A 23,439-nucleotide genomic window follows, 5' to 3' on the forward strand; every position below is an offset into this window, starting at 1 on the left:
TCTACAGAGAGGAGGGTTGCATTAGTGTGCTAAAACACCATGACTAAGGTAGTTTATGGAAAACATAGTTTATTTTAGTTCATGGTTCCGGAGGGTTAGATTCCACCGTGGCTGGGGAGTATGGTAGCAATTGGCAGGCATGCAGTTTGAGCAAAAGCTCAGACCATCTGCTTTGGTGCACTTGCTATTGTGGTTAGGGTCATGGTACACCCTTTTTTTTACAAGAATGAATTGCCTTGTGGGATTACTTTCATTTTGTTGCTGTGTTTGTGTGACACTCCGATTCTTATTTATTTATTTATTTAAAAAAAAAAAAAAAAAAAAAAAAAAAACCTCAGCCTCGGAGCGCTGGGATTACAGTTGTGTGCCACCACACCCAGTTTTGAGATTATTCCTTTTCAACAATTGCTCGAAGTCAGGCAGGGCAGCATAGTTTGCCCCTCACTGGGCTCAATAACAGAGAACACGGAGCCAGCTCTTGCAATCCACGAGACCCCTGTGTCAAAACAAAACTCCAACAAAAGTAAACGAAAATCGCGTCCTCTTTATTATCTCACACCATACACACCAAAACATGCAGAAGTACTTCGGGACGGAACTGAGCAAGCTCACCGCAATCCGCGAATGACTTCAGGCAGTTTCACATTCCCATACCTTTGCCTTTTAGCCAAACGAAGACTGCCTGCTTCTCCCCCGCCGCTCGCCCCGGAGCAATTCTGTCCCTGCCGCGCCGCCGTCGCGTGCGGGGTCAGAGGTCGCGGCGGCGTTAGTGGTGACGTGGTTTTCTGCCTTCACCCGGAAAGCCCGGTGTTCGCAGCGCGCGGAGCCGGCGTCCCGTTGGCGCGCTCTGGCCTGTCTTCGGGTCGTCACTTCGGCCCCGAGGAACCGCTCGCTGTCTCCGGAGCGGCGGAGAGGATGGTGCGGGACAGCCCGGGGCCCGCCGCGCGCCGCCGCGAGTGAACAGGGCCAGGCCGCGGGCGTCCGCGGAGCCGCCGGTCTGTGGGGCGGTGAGTAGGAGGCAGGGTCGGGGTCGGGATCGTGGGCGCGTGGGCCGGGACCCGGGGCCAGGGACCCTGAACCCCAGGCCCGCGGGCGCGCTGGTCGGGTCGGTGTGCAGTCTCCTCCATCCACCTCAGCTCCGCTCACCTCTGTATTTAGCTGGCTCCGTCCTGCTCCATCCTCCCGAGGCCTGAGGCCTGCGGAGCCTTGCTTCCAGAGTCAAGGCTTGTTAGGTCGGCTGGATAAGGCTGGGTGGAACTGCTAGCGTCCTTTGCAATTTTTAGGAAAAAAAAAAATGACTTGTTTTGATTTTTTTTTTTTTTTAAATGATGTGGTTGTGTCTGTTTGTGCACGTGAGTCCAAATAGTCGTCGATTCCAGAAGAGGGCGTTGTATCCCTAGAACCAGAGTTGCACGCCATTGTTAGCTGCCTGATGATATGGTTGCTGAGAACCTAATTCTGGTCCTCTGGAATAGCAGGTGTTGTTCTTAAACCCCCTAGCCATCTCTCCTACTCCACACGTACGTGTGTGTGTGTGTGTGTGTGTGTGTGTGTGTGTCTGTGTGTGTGGTGTTGAGCGATCTTCGGCTGTAGAGAAGATGAGAGGGAGCCACTCATCTACACAAGCCCAAAACGGAGTATTGGTCCTTGTTGTCATCTTACATGAATCCAAAACAGGGTTTAATGCAGCCCAGACTGGCTAGGATTTCCCTATGTAGGCAAGTCTTCCCTTCAACATTGATCTTCCTGATTCAGACTCAGTAGTTTGGAGATACAGGTGTGTGCCACACTGCCAAGGCTTAATAGTATAATAAAGGTAGTGTTTTGGTTTTAATCTGAATACTGGAGACGGTGTGTGTGTGTGTGTGTGTGTGTGTGTGTGTCTCATGCAACTATGGATAGTAAGCCTGGCTAAGATAGAAATTTTTAAAAGACAGTTCCACTGTGTAGTTCAGGCTGGCCTCTAACTCTCTGTGTAGCTTGAAGTTGTGACCCTCCTGGCTCAGCCTCATATTGGGGTGTTAGCTGTGTGGGACCAGGCCCTGGTCACAAACAGAGTAGTGGTAGCCTGGTGGCAAAGCTAGTCAGTACTGAGACAGGGGGCTAATTTCTTACCTGTCCTCGTAGTTTAATTCAACAAATTAAGGGATGATTTCCACATACTGTAAGACATGTAGCTTTAGTTCTCCGGATGCAGAGACCCCAGAGATGTGGGTTTAACATGGAAATAAACTGAAGCCATATCACAGTTCTGGAACTTGTATCTTCCCAGGCTTCTGTCGTTGCCTTGTGTGAACATTCTCAGGAGCGAACGGTTTTACAGTTCTATGCTTCCTTTGGACCCTTCTTTCCTCTCTTGTCCAGTGCTCTCCTCTGTATACACGCGCATTAGAGAAAACTGGTCCTGATGAGGGGTGGGAGGGTAGAGGGGAAATAGAGCACAGTGCAGGGGTGGTGGGCCTACAGGATGGTTCTGGTCACTATGTAAAGTCTGTAGAGTTCGAATGATGGGCCAGAGTTGGTGGCACATGCCTGTAATCCCAGATGCTTGTGAACCGGCACTGGGGCATTGGGATCCCTACCCAGGAGCCCTGGAAGAGCAGCTGAGCCTTCTTTCCATCCCACAAAACTTGTTCTTAGACAACAATTGTCTAATTGTCTAATTGTTGTTATGGTGTAGTTGCCGTGTCCGAGGCATGTGGAATTGGTTGGCGGGAAGCCCTCTTTCTGGCCCTGGTATTGAGTGAGAGCACAGTGAATTAAATGAGAGTCCATCTCGCTCGTGTCCCTTGTATCCTTGTATGTTACCTAAGCTGTTTTGACTCAGTTTCCACTTCCGTAAGATAGGGACACTAATACCAATACCCACCTAACAGTGTTGGAGAGATTAAAACACCCATCCAATGTGTGTTAAGCAGTTGTCATGGTGCCCAGTGCATGACATATATTGTGGAAGAGAGTTTTTGTTTGTTTTAAATTTATTTATTTATTTTATGTATATGACTACACTGTCCTGTTGCTGTCTTCAGAAACCAGAAGAGGGCATCACACCCCATTACAGATAGTTGTAAGCCACCATGTGGTTGCTGGGAATTGAACTCAGGTCCTCTGGAAGAGTAGTCAGTGCTCTTAACCACTGAGCCATCTCTCCAGCCCTTACATTGTTATATTGTTACCTTATATTGTTATATTGTATATTGTTACTGACATTTTTAATTTTCTTTTCTCTGAATTTTTGGCTATTGTATTTAGTTTGTATATGTGTATGTGCACACCATGGTATTCACATGGAGGTCAAAGGACACTTATATGAAGTCAGCTCTCTCCTCCCATCTTTATGTGGGTCCCAGGGATCATATTCAAGCCACTAGGGTTGCATGTCAAGCACCTTTACCCCTGAGTGATCTCAACAACTGTTTTTTATTTTTATATTTAACTGTTTTAAACATTCCTAAGTCAAGCGGCTCAGTAGTCAAGCTTTTGTTTCATAGCCGTGATTAGGATTTTAGAAATACAGTCAGAGAAGCACAGGCGGGCTACAGTTAATTCTGTTGAGTGTCACAAAGCTGTTCTATGTCCTTTTAAGTAATTGTGTTCTTAGAACTTGAGGATTGTTGGAGCTACCTTCTGCACAGTTGCTGCCTTTTGCCCGAGTTGTCTGCAGTTTGGCTTTGTCAGTGAAGTAGCCTAGGTAGCACACTGGTGGCCTGTATTCATCTTCCTTCTGTGCCTGTGAAGACAGTTTGGCTCTAGCTGGTGTCCCTCCCCTCAGTCCTTGGACTTCTCAGAAGCCATTCCCCAGCCTTCATTTCTTACCACCTGGTTGGAATGAACTTAGGGGAAAGAGGCCAGCCAGAGTGCCTGCCCCCGGTGCCCAATGGAATGCAGTGCTTGCTTGTTTATTTGTTTGTTTGTTTTTCAAGACAGGGTGTCTCTGTGTAGTCCTGGCTATCCTGGAACTTGTTCTCGACCAGGCTGAGCTTGAACTCAGAGAGACCTGCTTGCCTCTGCCTCCTGGGTGTTGGGAGGTGTGTACCACTACTATCCAGCTTGCATTTTTATTTAAAAGTAAGGCTTAACTCTTAAGAGTAAGAAACTTTGTTGTTGTTGTGTTTGTTTTTCGAGAAAGGGCTTCTCTGTGTAGCTGTCCTGGAACTCACTCTGTAGACCAGACTGGCCTTGAACTCAGAAATCTGTCTGCCTCTGCCTTCCAAGTGCTGGGATTAAAGGTGTGCACCACCACTGCCCGGCTTTTTTTTTTTTTTTTTTTTTTTTTTAAACTTAAAGGCAAGTCTTAGTAGTCCTGGCTGGCCTGAAACTCTGTGTAGACCAGACTGGCATCAGATTCACAGGGATTGGCCTACCTTTGCCTCCCTCTTGAGTGCTGGGATTAAAGTGTTTGCCACTGGTTCAGAAACCTTCTTACACCTCTTTGCTGATAAAGACATACATACAAGCCTCTAATTTCCTCTTTGAAAATGAGTGTGGTCGGGCTGTGGTGGCGCACGCCTTTTAATCCCAGCACTTGGGAGGCAGAGGCAGGCGGATTTCTGAGTTCGGGGCCAGCCTGGTCTACAGAGTGAGTTTCAGGACAGCCAGGACTACACAGAAAAGCCCTGTCTCGAAAAACCAAAAAAAAAAAAAAAAAAAAAAGAAAAGAAAAGAAAAAAAAAAAGAAAAAGAAAATGAGTGTGAATGGTAGAAAGGGCTTTGAGTTTTGTGAGTTATTTGGAGTCTTGATAATTTTGTTGAGAACGCTTTTGTGTAGGCATGGAGTTGTACCCCTGTATTCCTAGCTCCGTACCATCCCAGCGCTTGGAAGGTGGAGGCAGGAGAGTCAGTTCAGGGCCTGGACTACATACTGTTTGAGAATAGTTTTACTATAGAACAGAACACTAAAACTTCTCGCTCCTGCTTGACGTAACTTAGTACTGTTTGGTCAGCCTCTCCCTATCCTTACATGGTTCTAATCTTTCATTTGCTGTCAGATATTTTGAGGCAGAGACAGGTAAGATTATTTCTCTACTCTTGAGTGATTTACTGTTTGGGAATACCAGGCAACTGGAAAGTTTCAGAGGTGTGGTCCTTGAGCTGCCCTGGGTTCAATCCCCAGCACTACATAGATGGGGTGTGGTGGTGCATTCCTGAAATACCAGCATGTGGAGGTGAACGCAGGACTTTTTCTGAAGCTCAAAGTCCTCCTTGGCTACATAGCCAGTTCTAGTCCAACCTGAGTTTAAAAAACAACAACAAAACTACAAATAAAGGGCTGGAGAGATGCCTCAGAGGTTCAGAGTGCTTGCTCCTCATGCAGAGGATTTGTGTTCACGTCCCAGTGCCTATGTGAGCAGGCGACATCACCTAGAACTCCATCTTTAGGGGATCCGATGGGCTTTTCTAGCCTCCACAGTTATCTGCACACAGGTGACATACTCACACAAACATACAAAGATACACATAAATAAAAATAAATCTTAAAACAAAGTAATTCTGTGCTGTGATGTTTAAAAGCCAATATAAAATGGAAAATTCTTAAAATACCTGTTTTCTCAAATTTGACTCACCAGAAGTAAAAAATAGACATATAGGCATTTAAAATTGTTAAAGTAGCTAAGATAGCCTCCTCAAAATAGAAAACAAATACTTGGCAGACTCATAGTTTTCTGGCCAAAGTCAATCAATTTCTAAGAAGTAGAAGTGCTTCTTATTCCTGGTAGCATAGGCCTTTAATCAAGTACTTGGGAAGCAGAGGCTGGTGCATTTTTGTGAGTCTGGAGTCAGCTTGATACACATAGGAAGTCTCAGGCCCTCTGGGCCACACAGGGAGCTCTTGTTTCAAGAATTAAAAAAAAAAAAAAAAAAAAAAAAAGGAAAAAAGATAGCTATGCAAAATGACAAGCTTGTCTTATTTATGAATACATAGAAAAACTGGGAGTAAAGGAGCAAATATGACAGTAGCTTTAAAAGTCTTGATCAGGAGCTGGGGTATAGTTCTGTGATTTGGCATGTGTTCTTCCCCATATATCAAAACAAAACTCTTTTAATTCTCAGTCATACCAAAATTATCCAAACCGTGCAATCAGCATGGAAAAGATTAATCAGATTATTTATGTTAACAGAGAAAAAGGCAAAAATTGATTGTTTAGACATTGCAGTTATGTAAAGAATTCATTGACATGTAGTATTTGGTTGAATTCAATAGATACATAGCAAACATAACCTTGGGTTAAATCCCCAGAACCAAGAGAAAACCAAGCCAGACGTGGTAACATATGTCTATAATCCCAATACTTGGGAGACAGAGGTGGGAAGCTCAGGGTTCAAGGCCAGCTTAGAATACAGGAGATCCTGTCTCAACCTTTTCCCTCATTAAAAAAAAACAAAAACAAAAAACAAAATGTATAGTGAAAATCTTTTGTAAACTTCTAAGAAAGAATTAAGTACTTCCTCACTCTCGAGAAGTCTTCTGATGTTGTGATAAAACACCGTTAACAAAAAAGCAAGCTTATTTGGCATCCACTTCCAGAGCATTGAAGGAACTCAAACAAGTCAGGAAGCTGGAGGCAGGAGCTGATGCAGAGGCCCTGGAGGGGTGCTGCTTACTGGCCTGCTCTTTATAGCTTGCTCAGCCTGCTTTCTTATAGCACCTAGGACCACCAGCCCAGGGGTGGCACTGCCCAGAGTGAGCTGGGCCCTCCCACATCAATCATCAATCAAGAAAACACCACAGGTTTGCTCACTGGCCAGTGGAATGGGGGCATTTTTTCATTTGAGTCTCCTTCTTCTAAAAGAACTGCAGCTTGTGTCAAGTTGACATAAAACTCTGACCAGCACACTTCTCATCAGAAGCCTGTGTTGAGTTCCAAATTTAATAGTGAAACATTGCAAAACATTTTTGTTAAACTCAGAAGTGAGGCAAGCATTTTATTACAGCAACTGCTACTGATGTTTCATTGAAGTAGGAAAAAGGAGAAAAGTACTGCTGATGCTCTTGTTCTCAAACTGTGACTATCTATAGACATCCAAGAGAGGTCGCAGACAGCTCGGCTAGAGTCAGGAGCAGTGGGGGCTGGGGATGTAGCTCAGTGATAGAGCACTTGAGAGACAGTCTCCTGTAGCCCAGCCTGGTCAATATGTGGCCAAGGATAAACTTGGACTCATGATCCTTTTCTCTCTGTCTCTCTCTCAAGTGCTGGCCTTATACATGTGTTCCTCCCTGTTTTACACAGTGCTGGTTATGGGACCCAGGGCCCTGTGTATTCTGGGTAAGCACGTACCAATGAGCTAACAGCTCCACCCTTCCCCTCTACTTTCTTTTCCTTTTTTAAAAATACGTTTTTATTTTCTTAGAAAGACTCTTTTATACAGTTTAGGCTGGCTTTGCCCAGAGCTGAGGATGAACTTTGACTCCTAATCTTCTACTTCCTGGAGTCACAGGTATGCACCACCATGCCTGGCTCTTCTAGTCTTTGGAATGAACTCACCGTGTGGACATTTTCTCGGATTCAGCCTTTGTTCCACAGTACCATGATAGGAGACTAAAGTGAGTGCTACAGCTCAGAGCAGACAGGCCACCAGTCACTCCTGTGCTGACTGTGTTGCAGGTTGCCGCTGATGAGAAGCATGTTCAGTGTCAGCCCCCTGGAGAACCTGAAGCTGTACATCAGCAGCCGGCCGCCGCTAGTGGTGTTTATGATCAGTGTCAGCGCCATGGCCATCGCCTTCCTCACCCTGGGCTATTTCTTCAAGATCAAGGAGATCAAGTCCCCAGAAATGGCTGAGGTCAGTATACTCCTAATGTCTACTTGTGCTGGTTGGACCTTGTAGAGGAGTGGGTAGAGGAAGGACAGCTCTTTTTATATTTGAGGTCTCACTCTGTACTGCAGGCTATTGGCTGACCTGGAACCTGATGTGATCTTCCTGCCTCAGCCTCCTGAATGCTGGGATGCTGAATGTGTTGTGTACAACTACATCTGGACAGTTCTTTCTGAGACAAGGTCTCCTAAAGCCCAAGCTGGCTTTGAACTCTATCCTCTTGGCTCTGTCATTCAAGGGCACACAGATAGTAGATAAGTCAGCAAGAGATACATATTTATATAGAATTTCCTGTCTTTTTTTTTTTTTTCTGTGACTGGCTAGGGAATGCCTAGTTGTTTTAAGTAATGCTATCAGTTTTATGTAGAGAAACATGCATTTGGGAGAGTGTATTTATAAAACAAACAAACACTGCGTATGGTTGTCCATGCCTGTGATCCCAGCACTGGGGAGACGGAAGCAGAAAGAGTGTGAGTTCAAAGCTATCCTGGGCCATGTAGTAAGAGTGTGTTTCAAAAGAGTCTGAAGAGAGATTGTTGAGTGGGCACGGAGAAGGGGAAATGTGCATCATGGAGATGTGGTGACAAACCTATGGCCTTATGTGCTAACCTAAAATATTGAGTAAGAGTCCTAGGTCCTAAAGAGAAGTAAAGGACATTTTTATTTCCAGTGTAGTTCTTTTTCTTTATTATATTTCTAATTGGTGTATTACTGATTTATTTACATAGTCTCACTATGCAGCCCTGCCTGTTGGATACTCTACAGATCAGGCTGATTTCTGGCTCCTAAGTGCTGGGATTAAATGTTTGCACCACCATACATTTTATTTATGTATTTATTTATTTAAATATAGATGCATGGTTTGCCTGCATGTGTGTCTGTGTCCTCATGCTTGCAGTGTCCTCAGAGGCCAGAAGACAGTGTTGGATTCCCTGTAATTGGAGTTACAGACAGTTGCAAGGTTTTAGGCATGCATGTGGTACACAGCCATACATGTAGACAAATACCCATATATTAATATAAATACATAAATCTTAAAACAAGTTATAAAATAAATGAGAATTAGTGATTTTAATGTGTCACCACTTTTGTTCAAGATCCTCTGCCCCCTTTTTTTCTTTAAAGCAGGATTTCTCTGTGTAGCCCTGGCTGTGCCGGAACTCAGGGATCCACCTGTGTGTGCACCCCCTCTGACCGACTGATTTTTTTGTAAAATTTTTAGTGTCTATGTCTGGGTGTTTGCCTGCATGTAAATATGTGCACTATGTGCCCCAGGAGCACAAAAGGGATACGAAGACTCTGACACTGGAGTTACAGATGGCTGTGAGCCACCACATGGGTGCTGGGAACCAAACTTGGTTTCCCTGTAAGAGTAGCAAGTGTTCTTAAACACGGAGTCATCGTGACAGCCCTCGACCTTTTTGTTTTGCATTTATTTACTTTTATGTGTATGGAGGTTTTGCTCCCATTTTATGTCTGTGCACTATGTGTGGGAAGTGCCAGAAAGAGGGTGTCAGGTCCCTTGGAACTGGAGTTACAGTTAGTGTTAACTGCCATGTGGGTGCTGGCAATCTCTGGAATGGCAGTCTCTCCACCAAGCTAGCTCTCCAGCCCCTCAAGGTCCCTTTTTGAGTTTGATCTTGAGCCAAGTTGATTTTTTTCTTAATTTACAATATGCTGAATTCTCCACTGTGGAGTGTGCAGGTTACCAGGGCTAACATAGTTATAGCATGTGTTCTACAGGTGCTTGAGCCCGTCAGCCTCATTTCATTCTTTTCCTCCTGTGCTGTGTAGCAGTCCGAGGTCACGGCTGTTTCTGCCTTGGAGATGCTGGGACTTCATATCTTCTCTCTGTTTTATTTTGCTGAAGGATTGGAATACCTTCCTGCTCCGGTTTAATGATTTGGACTTATGTGTATCAGAAAACGAGACACTGAAGCATCTCTCCAATGATACCACCACACCTGAGAGCACCATGACCATCGGGCAGGCCAGATCATCCACCCAGCCGCCCCAGTCCCTGGAGGAGTCAGGCCCCATCAATATTTCAGTGGCCATTACCTTGACCTTGGACCCTCTCAAGCCCTTTGGAGGGTACTCTCGAAATGTCACACACCTGTACTCCACTATCCTTGGACATCAGGTTGGATTGTCAGGTGTGTGCCAGCTACTTTCCTTTCAGAGTTCTGAGGCAGCAGCTGAGATAGGTTCCGTGTTCTGTTCTGTGTTTCTGCTGTTTCTCCTCTTGAGACTTGGACTTCATGAAGTCAAGAAGGACTGGTTGCTGGGCGTCTACACTCAGTCGGGTCTTCAGGTATCATACACAGTCTCTTCATAAAAGCTGGTCAAGAGTCAGGACTGATGCAGCTGGAGACACAGCTCATTGCTAGAGCACTGGGCTTGTGTGTGAGGCCCTGGGTTTCTCTGCAGCACTGGGAGAGGCGGAGTGGGAGGGGAGAGAAGCTGGAAGTGTGGGCTCTGTTTCTGGCCTCAGTATATTTGACCTTTGACCAACATAGGTTTTACTTGCTCAGGTCCATTTATACTTGAACTTTTATTATTAAAAACTTTTATTTTGTGTATATGAATGTTTTGCATGGATGTATGTGCTGTGTGTGTTCTTGGTGCCTGCCAACATGAGAAGAGCTTTAGATCCCGTGGATCTGTAGTTACAGAGGATTGTGAGCTGCCGTGTGAGTGCTAAGAACTGAACTCTGGTCCTCGGCCAGAGGGCCTCTGCTCTTACTGCTGAGCCAGCTCTCCAAGAGAAGTGAAGCAAAAAAGTGCAGGGATGCCTATTAGGTCATAACGCCCCGAGGCCAGGCTTGGCAGTGGTCCATAGTGATCATCCCAGCATGTGGGAGGAAAGTAATAGGATTGTGAGTTTCGGGCTCTGCCTCAAAAGTAAACAGAAAAGCTGGTGGCACATGCCTTTAATCCCAGCACTCAAGAGACAGGTTCAGGGGGATCTATGCAAGTTTGAGGTCATCTGGTGGTCTACATAGCAAGTTCTAGGACAGCTAGGGCTACATATTAAGACTTTGTCGCAAACAAAAAAACAAAACAAAAACCAGAGAACTAGAAAAGCTCGTGGTGGTCATGAGGTAGAAGCAGGAGGGTCATAATAAGTTCAGGGTTGTCAGTACTGAGTTTGAGGCCAGCACACACTACAAATAAAAACAATGAAGACATCTTAGAAGCATAACATCTCACACTGTCTTACTGTGATAGTTTTGTAGACTCTTTTTGATTGCATTGGGGTCACATAGCGAGTGTCCACTTACAACATGCTAAGTCACTGTGTGAGCAGTTCATCTGTAATGTCAGGGGCACACAGCAGAAAGCAGTGATTTTGCTGCTGTGTATTTTTCCCTGTTTATGATACAGGAATGAATATGTGTTAATTGACTGTTAAAGTTGTTAGTAAGTTCCAATCACATAGAGCTAAATTGGTTGTTAAATTTAAGTCTGGGGAGGCAAGAATTACACTCAGTTTTTTGATTGTGGAGTCAGCACTCCATTCTTGTGTTGTTCAAGACAGTGAGTGTATTTACAGACATCTATGAATAGGTGTATTGTGCTGGGGTTTGTGTGGGGGTGCACAAGCAGTATACCTGTTCATAGAAATGTTTGTAAATATAGGTAGGATTAATCTTAGGTCATCTGATAGGTTGTTTCTCTACTGGTGAAATGAGACAATTCAAGTCAGATTAGAATGAATATATATATATATATATATATATATATATATATATATATATATATATATATATATATTGGTTTTTCAAGACAGGGTTTCTCTGTTAGCCTTGGCTGTCCTGGAACTCACTCTGTAGACCAGGCTGGCCTCGAACTCAGAAATCCGCCTGCCTGCCTCTGCCTCCCAAGTGTTGGGATTAAAGGCGTGCGCCACCACTGCCCGGCAGATTAGATTATATTAAAGGCAAGTTTATTGGGAAGCTGCTCTCAAGGTGAGTTCAATGGCCCTAAGGACTGAGGCCTGAGGAGTCACCTTGGGAAGTGGGAGGTAAGAAGAAAAAGAGAGAGAAAGTGTATGTACACTCCAAGAGAAAGAAGAGGAGACCAGAATGTCTGGATTATATAAGGAGGGGTAGGGCATGCCAGGTAGGGTTCAAGGATGCTGGGAGGACCTGAAGGCCATGTCTGCTTTGATGTGTAAAATATGTACCTCAGTCCTGTGTCCCAAACTTCATCATCAGGCTTATTTTTCTTGAGCTGCTGAGCTGTCATACAGGTTATTATTTACTGTTGTTTGTGATGCTGGAATCTGAACCAGGGCCTCATGCATGGGAAAAACTGCTCTCTCAGGCCTGAACTTTTTTTTTTTAATTTAAAATTAATTAATTAAGTATGTTATATGTATTGTATATTGCCTGCTTGTATGTATGGCTAATGTACCATGTATATGCTTGGTGCCATGGAGGCCAGAAAGCACAGGATCCCCTTGGGACTAGTGTTTTAGACAGTTGTGAGCTGCTATGTAGTGCTTTGAATTGATTCTAAGGTCCTCTTAACCACTGAGCCATCTCTTCAGCCCTAGGTCTGCACAGTTTTAAATGTCCACAGTTTATTTAGCAGTGTGCTAGCTTCTAGGAAGAACTAGAAATAGCCTCAGACCTGATGCCTCCAGCCTTGAAATTTGGGGATTATAGAAGAGGCGAAAATAACAGGAATCAGGCTGGGGTTGTAACTCATTGGGTAAAGGGTTGCCTAGCACGTGTAATGCCCTGGGTTTAGGTCCCAGTACTAAAAAAGATAAACCAAAGTTCATATGCTGCCTAGTTTTACGTCAGCTTGATACAAACTAGAGTCATCTGGCAAGAGGAAACATCAGTTGAGAATATACTCCCACTAGATTGGCCTGTGGTTAAGCCTGTGGGGGGTGTGTGTTTTTGATGATTGATGTGGGAGAATACCAGCGTATTATGGGTGGCATTACCCTGGACTGGGTGAGCCTGGGTATTATAAATGAGCAAGCCATGGAAAGCAAGCCAGTAAGTATCGCTCTTCCATGATTCCTGCGTTAGCTCCTGCCTCCTCCAGGTTCCTACCTTGGTTGAGGTCCTGGCATGACTTCCAAAGCAATGTATATGACCTGAGAGGTACAAACAAACCAACCCTTTCCTCCCCAGGTTGCTTTTGGTTATAGTGTTTTATCACAGTAGTGGAAAGCTTATTAGACGGCTCATTATTACAGGACTTTCTGGGGTCTCAGCTTGTGATTTAATAGTAAAGACACGGAGACATCTGTATAGTATAAGGCTGCTGGCCTTTTTGCTGGGGCAATCCCTCTAACTCAACCCGACTTCTCTGCCATCTTGTCTTTCCCTGTGGCTTTCTCTCTGCTCTACCTCTCTGCCCTGCTCCTGTTCTGCCTCCATTCCTCTGTCTCCCTCTCCTGTCTTCTTTTCTTCTGCCCCAGCTTCAGCTGCCAGTACTTTATTGCTCAAATGACACATTTATTTCTGATATAAAAAAGCTATTAGCATAGTGGGAGATTCTTCCCCCTTGGCAGCTTGCCTTTCTTTGGGGGCAGGTGAGGAAGTGACAAACACTTACATATCCTGTCAGCCTGGTGCTGCCACTGGCACAGCAATTAACAGTTAATACAGGATATACCTTCATAGCCAGTCCATACAGTATGTGTGGGGGTGGGTTACCCCGAAAGTTCATCATGAATTGACACTTAGTAAGTGCTTCAGATGCTAATTAGGGGCTTGTTAAATGTCTCACTTATTTTTCTATTGCTGTGTTAAGGCACCATGAACAAAGCAACTCGAAGTTAAATTGGGCTAATTGTCCTAGAGGCTTGAGTTTATATTAGCTGATGGTTGGACAAAGGCATGGCTGCAGGTGCTGGAGCAGCGGAGAGCTTACCTCTTAGCCCACAGCAGGAGGCAGTGAGCTCACTGGGAATGGCAGAGGCTCCCCTCCCCACCAACTCCCCCAGTAGTGCTTCTCGGTGTAGCCTTAGCTGTTTTGGATCTTGCTCTGTAGGCCAGGCTGACCTCAAACTCAGAACTGCAATCAAAGATTCATCTGCCTCTGCTTCTCAAGTGCTGGGATTAAAGGCATGCATGCCTGGCTCCAGGACAGACCTCTTCCACAAGGCCACACATCATAATCCTCCCCAAATAGTTGCACCAATTGGGGACTAGTATTCAAACATTTGAGCCTGTGGGGACCGTTCTCATTCAAACCATCACGCTAAATAATACAAACAGTAAGTAGCATGGATTATGGCCATGCCTACTTGTATGTGCTAGGCCTGGGCACAGTAGTTCAGTGGTGTACGAAGACATGAAAGGAAGCTGGGAAAATCTGGAAAGCCTTTGTTCATTCTAAGGGCTGGCTGGACTTTGGGGTGGGGCCTAACTTTTGGTTCCCAAAAGCCTTTGGGTAGTCAAGTCCTCAAGATGCCTGTTGCCTTTGACTGTTAAGAGTGGACAGTTTGAGCCACCATGGTAAGAATACAAATCACTCCTGTGAGTTTCAGGAAGCAAACACCCTTTTCTCCTTATGACCTTAGAACATCTTAATTTAGTGCAAGCTTCACTCTGTAGTCCCAAGACCGTCCCTAAGTCCGGTGACCCTCTGCTTCTCCTTGTGTGTGTGCAGAGAGGCTTGAGGCACATCCATGGGGTAATGGTAGATTCTGAGTGAAGTATCATTGGTGTGGAAAATCACTCCACTCACACTGTCCAACTCTGTTCTGCCTGGGCTCTGGCATGGCTCCCTATCCCCCAACTGAAAAGCCTTTTGTGAACTACTTTGTGGCTTGACTAGTCTGGTGGGCCTCACAGATCAGGACTGTGGCTTTCAGAAATCCCATAGGGTGGGTATGAGGCCAGTCAGTGCCTGTTGAGTTTGCCTTCAGACTTAATTGAATACCAGTAAACAGTCTATAAATTTTTGCCTGTGTCCACCAATAAACTGCTAATTCTTTCACAGGTAGGGAAGCCCATGAGGAGGTCAACATCACCTTCACCCTGCCTGCTGCCTGGAACGCCGATGACTGTGCCCTTCATGGCCACTGTGAGCAGGTGGTATTCACAGCGTGCATGACCCTCACAGCTGCCCCTGGAGTCTTCCCTGTCACTGTGTAAGTGTCCTACACATTTTGGAGGCCAAGACGACTACTGGCAGGAGTCAGTTCTCTCCTGTGTGGGTTCTAGGGACTGAACTCAGGTTGTTAGGCTTGGCGGCAAGCACCTTTACCTTCTGAGCCATCTTGCTGGCTTCAGGGATTATTTAATTTAATTTGAAGGTCTAATTTCTCCATAAACAGATGTGCCAGTTGTAGCTCAGTTGGTAGAGTCTTTGCTTAGCATTCATGAAATCTTGGGTTCCATTTCACAGAATAAACTGGGCATGTGAAGTACACCTGTAGTCCCAGCACTGGAAGGGTGGAGATGGGAGGATCAGGAGGTCAAGGCTAGCCTTGTCTCAACAAAACAAAACCAGAAAGAATCCTGCCCCCAAGCTAGCGCTTCAGTCGGGTAGTGATGCTGTGGCCGCTCTCCAGTTACCTTTTCTACTAAAGGAATCATGTATTGGACAAGGAAGAGCCAGGTCCCCTGCCAGAGTGACCTGTAATTAAAGGTGCCTAAAGGTAAAGGTTCTCCTCATCTCTGTGACCCAGAAATTATGTTTTCTTTTATATTTTTTAAAGATTCATTTTCATTACTTTAAATTGTGTATATTTGTAGGGGATATATACATGAGTACAGTTATTTTTGTTTTTAGTTTTTTTGGGGATTTGTTTTGAGATAGTCTCATGTAATCTAAGTTGGTCTCAAGCAGTATAGAGCAGAGGTTGGCTTAGAATTGCTGCTGATTACCCTGCCTCACTCTGGACTTCTGGGATTAGAGGTGTCCAGTCCTATGCCTTATGTGTGTATTTAAAACAAAACCCACCATAGAAGTTTGATGTGTTGGTTCACACCTGCAATTCTAGGCACTCGTAGGCCAACCTCTGGTATGTATTGAGATCCTGTCTCAAAACATAATGGTATCTGTCCCAGAGGAGCATGGGAATTGTTCCAAATGTCTTCTCTCTCCTTTCCTCATGTTGCTCTGTTCAGTGTTGCCCGGTGCTGTGTGGAGGGAGTCCAAATAAATGTTTCAGGTCACCGAGCTGGTCTCTTCCTCTCCCTTACAGCCAGCCACCTCACTGTGTCCCCGACACATACAGCAACGCCACACTCTGGTACAAGATCTTCACAACTGCCAGAGATGCCAACACAAAATATGCTCAAGACTACAATCCTTTCTGGTGTTATAAGGGTGCCATCGGGAAAGTCTACCATGCTTTAAATCCCAAACTCACCGTTATTGTTCCAGATGTAAGTGAAACAAGTCCTTGTTGTGTGTCTGTGACTGTGTGTGTGTGTATGTGTGTGTGTTTACACGTACATCCCGGAGCTGTGAGTGTATGAATGTTACATCTTGGGTTAGCTCAGCCTTGGTCATTGAAGATTTCCACTTGGTTTGGGAGACTAGACAGTAGAGCTGTGGACATCTTGGTACCTTTGTGGTTTAGAAAAGCCTTGTTCCTTAATTTTGTGTTTTTTTAAAGCAGCAGTTTTATGTTAAGATCTGTTGTATTTGTAACCTATAGGGGTCATTGTGAGATCCTGTGAGGCCTTACATGCAGAGTATCTGTTTAATGTCAATGTTAGCAATAGTCAGTGCTGGTCAAGGTACAAAAAGGGTGGAAGTTCATAGAAGAGGCAAATCATTGTTTGTTTCTCCTCTTTTTACACAGTGTCTTACCATGTAGCTCAGGCAGGCCTGGGAGTTGTGATCCACTTACTTTGGCTTCTCAAGTGCTGGGACTATAGGCTTGTGTCACCATGCCTGGTCTAGAATGTGTATTTGTCTTGATAGTGGGGCCTACATAGCATTTAACCTCAGAGGAAAGAGGAAGCAGTCACTGCTGCAGTCTGTGGGTACAGCCTGCCACACTGGTGACTTTTACCCTTGCTTCCTTCCTGAGTGTGCTCTATGGGTTTCTATTTCTTTTTCCCTGGACTATCCCTTTTTCAGTTTCTGTTCAGTTACGGATGTTGGCAGCCAGTGAGCTGCTAGTGTGGGGTTGAAGGGAAGGCTGCATGATGGACAGAGGTCAGATTCCAGAGCCTTCCCTGCTCAGCCATAGTGCTCAGCTGTCTCCTTCAGCAGGGCCCTGACTGCCTTGTAAGGTGGTTGATGAAGCATTCATGCACTCACTGGTCTGGGGCTAGAGAGATGGTTCTGCAGTTCGGAGCACTTGCTCTTGCAGGGGACCAGAGTTCACCTACCTCAGGCAATGCACAGCACCTGTAACCTCAGCTCCTGAGGACCTGGTGCACTCCTGGCTTCCACAGGCCCTGCATACATGGCACACACACATATGTAAAAGTAAGTCTTAAAGAAGACTGGTCTGGTCTATATATTACTCAGATTCTGGCACTTGGGAGCTGAAGCAAGATGAGTTCCAGGCCAGCCTGTGCTACATAGTGAGTTCCAGGTCAAACTGTACTCAAGAGTGAGACTCTAAAACGGGCCCTGAGCACTGGGTCAAGAGAAGGTAATGGAAGGTAGCCAAGGTCTCTCCCAAGGTCCTCTACTGTGGTTACATATGAGATCTCAGGAATGAGGCTAGCCTGTGCCCCTTCCTGCCAGGACATAATGAATACCGAAGGAAAAAGGATGCTGTCTCTGGTAGGGTGTGCCAGCTGTCCAGTGGACCAGCTGCCTTGTGGGATCAAGAGGACATGTCAGAGCAGAGCAGGACTCTGGAGTGCCGGGCAGCTCCCCTTGCATGGAAGTCCCATGTCTTCACATAATGACAACTAGTCGGGCAGCTTTGGAGACACATGGAGAGACTGCCTGTTCAGACTTAAGAATCACTGTGAGGGACTGGGGATGGAGCTCAGTGATAGTCTGTTGTGTGTGAGGCCATGGGTTCAAGTCTGAGCACCACAGAGGCATGGCCTTGCTGCAGGCATGGAGCTGCTGTTGGAATGTCAGTGATGGAATGCATGTCTGGCTTCCTCTGTTCTTCAGGACGACCGCTCATTAATAAACCTGCACCTCATGCACACCAGTTACTTCCTTTTCGTGATGGTGATAACGATGTTCTGCTATGCAGTTATCAAAGGCAGACCCAGCAAACTGCGGCAGAGCAATCCTGAATTCTGCCCTGAGAAGGTGAGTAGTGGGTGGATCTGGCTGGCTCTGCCAACAGGCCTTTCTCAAAAAAAAAAAAAAAAAAGTCTGGACTTGATGATAGCTGTTCTGGAATAATCTCTGATGGAGAGTTCATGTCCCTCATGCCTTTTACCCCCAGTCCTTCCTTCAACACACGAGTCATGCAGCAGTCATCAGGACCAGTTAACTAGTGGTTAGGGATGTGGCTTGGTTAGTACAGTGCATGTCTTTCAAGCATAAGGCCATGGGCTCAGTCTGCAGCACTTTGTAAACCAGACATGGTACACGCCTGTAATCCCAGTACTTGGGAGATCAAGGCAGGAGGATCAGGAGTTTAAAGTCATCCTCAGCTCATAGTGAGTTTGTCAGCCTAGGCTACCTGAATTCTTGTCTCAAAAAAAAAAAAACAAAAAACAAATCCAAGGTTAGGAATGGTGGCACACACCTTTAATTCTGTTCTCAGGAGGCAATGGCAAAGCAATCAATTAGTCCAAAGCCAGTCCACATAGATCGAGTGTTCCAAGCCAGCAAGAGCTGTCTCCAGAATGAGTGAGTGAATGACAGGTTAGCTCTCCAAGCATAGCATACGTGGTTTTGCAGGTTGGAACTGCTTATAGACTTAGGGTTTTGCTCACTCTTCTCCGAGGTGAGGTAGTTTCCTTAAAGTCTTACTAATTCCCTTGCCAAAAGGTAACAGGCGTTGATAGTCAGCGTGACCTTGTGGTGGTGCTCTGGGTCCCAGTGGTTCCCTAGTTGACTCACTTGTCTGCTTGCTCTTTTCTAGGTGGCTTTGGCTGATGCCTAATCCCACTGCTCCCCATTTTCTGAGAGACCAAGAACCATGATCATTGCCTGCTGAATCGGCCAGGGCCTGGCCACTCTGTGAATACACGATCTTGCAATGTTGGGTTAATCCAGCCAAAGACATTTCAAGTGCCTGTAACTGATTTGTACATATTTATAAACATTGATCTGGAAATTGGTCCTGTGATGCACGTGCTTTGCCCTGGATGCAGCCTGAACTCGTCACCCTCATTGAGGGGCAGGAGGGCACGGACATGGGGTTCTTCCATGTAGTGCCAGGGGGATGTGGGGATCTTGCCAGAGTTGAGCAGGTCGTGTTCCAGCGCCAGTGGGGCCAAGGTTTGCTGTGGTTCTTGTTTCAGACTGGTGTGTTGAGTGTTGGAAGCTGTTTGCACCTTTGTCAGGACACTGCATTTCAGAAGCCACTCTTTCTCCTGTGGCTCAATGACCATATAGTGACAGCAGTAATTCCTTCTGTTTGCTTGCAAGGAAACTTTTTTTTTAAAGAGAAAAAAAAAGTTGCAATTTACTATTCCCTGGTTAGGACAGACATGCTTGTCTCTCCCAGGTGAAAGAGCGGTCATGCACCCACGTCATTTCTGTACTGAAGATCAGAATTTCATTTCTACACTGGCAGCTAGGAACAGCTCTGCTCCTGTGTGCTCCTGATAGGGAAGTTCCTGGCTTGAGAAGTAGCTGTGGAGTACTGTGCAAGCCGACTAACTCCACCTAGCAGAAGAGATGGTGGGTTGCTCTGATGCTCACAAGCAGGGCTTGCTCTTGTTTTTTCTTTTAGAAAAGGAGATAAATTTTCTTAATTTTTTTTTTGCATTCATTTTTGTACATCACACATCTCCAGAAGGAGAATGACCATTATAGATATATAATGTGAAACCGACGCTGGGGAGATCTGAAGGAAGAAGGCATGAGGCTCTGATGGCTTGCTAGTCAAAGCCAGAAGCATTTTCCTTAGGACGGTTGTGACCCTCTGGTTCCTCTGTCCCAGTGCCCTCTCATATTCCGCTTACAAAAATCATTCATGATCCCTTCCACCTGTTATTTGTATTTTCAATGTTTTTCTATCAACACCTTGCCTTAACAATCCCCATGCAGTGTTCTCTCAAGCAGTGTTCCAGACTTGTTAGGTGTGAGGATGAATGCATGTAAGAGCAGCCCTCTGGAGGCTGAGGCAGGAGAATCTCAAGTTCAAGGCCAGACTGGGCCACATACTCATCCCCTATCTCTCAAAGGAAAACAAAGCTATTTAGGTATGTCAGTACTTTTGTCCCGTAACTGTAGATCTGTCTCAATTGGAGTTAACTTGCTATATTCTGAAACTTAACTGGCCTAGAGAATTTTATCCCAGGCATTCTTAGATGGAAAACAATACTTTTGTTTTTTTGTTCTAAATTGAAGCTTGTTAAAATAATCATTGTAGTTCTGTGATGATGCACTAGTATTTTTTAAAGCAGAGGTGAGTTGCTTATAAGGTGGCTGATGTGTGAATTTAATTTGGTCTCAGAGACTTTGAGACCCTTGTTAGGCAGGATGGAGAAAGCCCATGTGGCGTGGCTGGTGTAAGTGTGACGTCAGGACGTCAGGCTTCTGATTAAGCTGCTACTGAGTAATAAGTCCCAGCAGAGTAAGACACGAGAAGAATCACATTTATTGGTGTGTTCGCTATGTTCCTCGTCATCATCCTTGTGTTAATGACAGGCAGTGGCTGGGATCTGTAGAGGATGGGAAGGAGGAACACCACAAGACCTGGGGAGAGGAAGTCCCCAAAATGCTTGGGACATCCTGAGGCCAGATATATACTTTAAAACCCAAATATTCACCATAGCAGGTAGACAGAGGGAGGATGGCTGGGGAAGGAGGTTGTGGGCTGAAGTTTAGGGGACTACAGACACATCTGGGCCTTGTTCTCAGCTGCTCCTTGCTGGTTAACCTCAGAAATGGAATGTCAGAGTGGGCTACCAGTGACCTCTGACCCCAGCAGCACTGACTTGTCCTCAGGTGTGGGGGTATAGTCAGAAGTCAGTGACTTCCTGGGAAATGGTTGTTTCGGATCATATTGATCTCTTTCCTTTTCTTTCACCGTATGGTATGACTTGAATCAGTTTTTGATTCTATGTGTAAGTTCTCATCGTTTGGAACCTGGTATTTCTGTTGTGTTCTTGGCAGTGCATAGGAACCCAGCCTCCTGTGTTTTGACCCTCCTGCAGGCACTGTGGGACTCGGGCAGCAGATCCATCTCCCGTCCCTTGCTGCATGATGGTCACTAGCTGATCTGTGATGGCGTCCCTCCCTCATTGATTTTCTGTGTTTGAAGTATGTGCATATGCTTTACAGAATAAAACATCTGGATTTACTGGGTTTGTCGTCTTTCCTCCAGCCTGAGGAGCCTTAAACAAAAGTGTTAGGCAAGGAGCACTTCCAGGGTTTTGCAGGCTGATTTTTTGAAGTATCTCCTGACATGAAGACGAAGGGTGGCCAGTGTTTCCTACTAAGGTGGCCTCAACAAATCCATGGGTCTTTGTACAGAGTGTAAAACTTTGTGTGAGACCATGGACCTGACCCAAACTCTACCAGGCCTTAGAAAGAGCCAGGGCTGACCTAGAACATCCTAGTGAGCAGCTGAGGGCACAGCTAAGTAAGCAGTAGAGTTCTGGATTCTATTCTCAGTGTACAGGATACACACCCAATGAACCAGCAGAGGTTAAGGATGCCCTGGCCAATTACCTATAAATCCTTTGTGTGCCCTCAGCCACCATTAGCAGCAGGCTATGGCTGGAGACAGCTCAGTGCTTAAGAGCTCACTTTCCATAGGACCGGAGTTCAATTCCTAGCACCCACATTGGGCTCACAGCTCTAACTCCAGCTCCTGGGATTAGATGCCCTCTTTTAGCCTCTGAGTGTGCACACATACAGTTTTGGGAGCGGGGGGTGGACAGCAGCCCACTGTAGTCTCTGCAGGTCAGGTTGCAGTCATGTGGGTGTCAGTCTCGTCTATCCCTCCTTCACTTCCTTTCTGTTGGAACCCGGCACTTGGAGTGCTCTGCGCTCCTCACTGTCTTACGTGTTCACCCCATCTCAAGAGACTGTCTTGGAGAATAAGCACACACCCCCTCTGCAGTATAATGCGATCCTGCTGTAGAGCTGACTTGTGAGGTATTGTGATTTAAGTTCCCTCACTCAGAAAAACAAGGATTACCAGAGATGTGACTGAGCTCATTGTGGGCACACGGCATACTTTGTGGCCTTAGTACTGACGCCATCGAGGCAGGAAGGGCCCGGTTCAAGGCCAGGCTGAGCTACACAATTCTTGTCTCTTTTTTCCCCCCATTATTTATTTATTTTGGAGATAAGTGTCACTACAAAGCCCCAGCTGGCTGGAGCTTTCTGAGGAGATGAGACTGGCTGCCAAATCAGAGATGGGATCCCTGACCCGAGTGCTGAGAATAAAGCTGTGCTATCCTGCATCCCATGTGTGTATGGGTTCGTGTGTACTGCTGTATAAATGGAAGTTAGGACAACTTTTTTTTTTTTTTTTTTTTTGGTTTTTTGAGACAGGGTTTCTTTGTATAGTCTTGGCTGTCCTGGAACTCACTCTGTAGACCAGGCTGGCCTCGAACTCAGAAATCTATCTGGCTGCCTCTGCCTCCCAAGTGCTGGGATTAAAGGCGTGCGGCACCACCACCCGGCAGGACAACTTCTGAAGTCACCTGTTTCCCTCTCTGTGGGGAGCCGACAGAAGGCAGCTATCATCCTTGCAGCCATCTTGAGCCATATACCCTGACAAGAGACTTGTTTTCAAAAGCCTACAACAGCTGAGTGCACTCTGATAACATCTTGTTTTATATACCCAGGATTTTCCCTTGAGTGTGTGAGACTTATAAAAGGCGAGAGGCAGACAGAAGAAGGGGCTGGAAACTTGGAACTTGGAGGCACTAGGCACTAGGAGACTTGGGACTTGGACTAGGAACAAGGGACTTGGAAAGAGAGAAGAGAGACTTGAGAATAAACGGGACTGAATCACACTCTGTCTGGTCTCCATTCTTAGGTCTGCCCTCACTCTCTTGCTGAACCCTGATCCTTGGACTGGAGCAGCAGTATGAGCCGGAACAATTTAGCCCCCAAAGCTTGGGGCAGTGCGGGCTCGAACAATTTTGGCCCCCAAGCTTTTGGCAGTGTTCCAACATTTGGCAGAGCGGTCCCCGACACCTCTCCCATGTGGGTCCTGCGGATAGGATTCAGGTCATTAGACTAGGGGTATGGGCCTTTGCTGGTCATGTTGTTGGCTTGAAAACCTATTTAAAAACAACAAAACAAATCCCAGAAAGAAACACCTCATTTGTGAAAGCTGGGCTTTTTGCCTTGGAAAACCAAATTTCTTGTGCTATATTAGTTGGTTGTAGATAAACGAACTCTAAAAACAGGGGTTGGTCACAGGCCTATAATCCCAGTATTCAGGAGGCTGAGGCAGGAGTATAGACTCCTAAAAGGAAGAAAATAAAAGCAAAATCAAAAAATGGTCAAGGTTGTTTTGGATGTTTTGTCTGGGTTTTGAGACAGGGTTTCTCTGTAGTCCTGGCTGTCCTGGAG

General features: G+C 45.8%; 1 protein-coding gene across 1 annotated transcript; it reads left to right on the forward strand.

The window, feature by feature from the left end:
• Positions 1-750: 750 nt before the first annotated feature.
• On the forward strand, positions 751-21,206 carry Tmem248 (transmembrane protein 248). The gene is made up of 7 exons (XM_076923047.1): positions 751-1,007; positions 7,605-7,782; positions 9,686-9,971; positions 14,788-14,938; positions 15,998-16,181; positions 17,887-18,030; positions 18,815-21,206. Exons 2-7 carry the CDS (start codon positions 7,615-7,617, stop codon positions 18,833-18,835), a joined length of 954 nt encoding a protein of 317 aa, XP_076779162.1. The 5' UTR covers positions 751-1,007; positions 7,605-7,614; the 3' UTR covers positions 18,836-21,206.
• The last annotated feature ends 2,233 nt before the right edge of the window (positions 21,207-23,439 follow it).

This window comes from Arvicanthis niloticus, chromosome 24, assembly GCF_011762505.2.
Source record: "Arvicanthis niloticus isolate mArvNil1 chromosome 24, mArvNil1.pat.X, whole genome shotgun sequence".
In the NCBI taxonomy this organism is placed as follows: Eukaryota; Metazoa; Chordata; class Mammalia; order Rodentia; family Muridae; genus Arvicanthis; species Arvicanthis niloticus.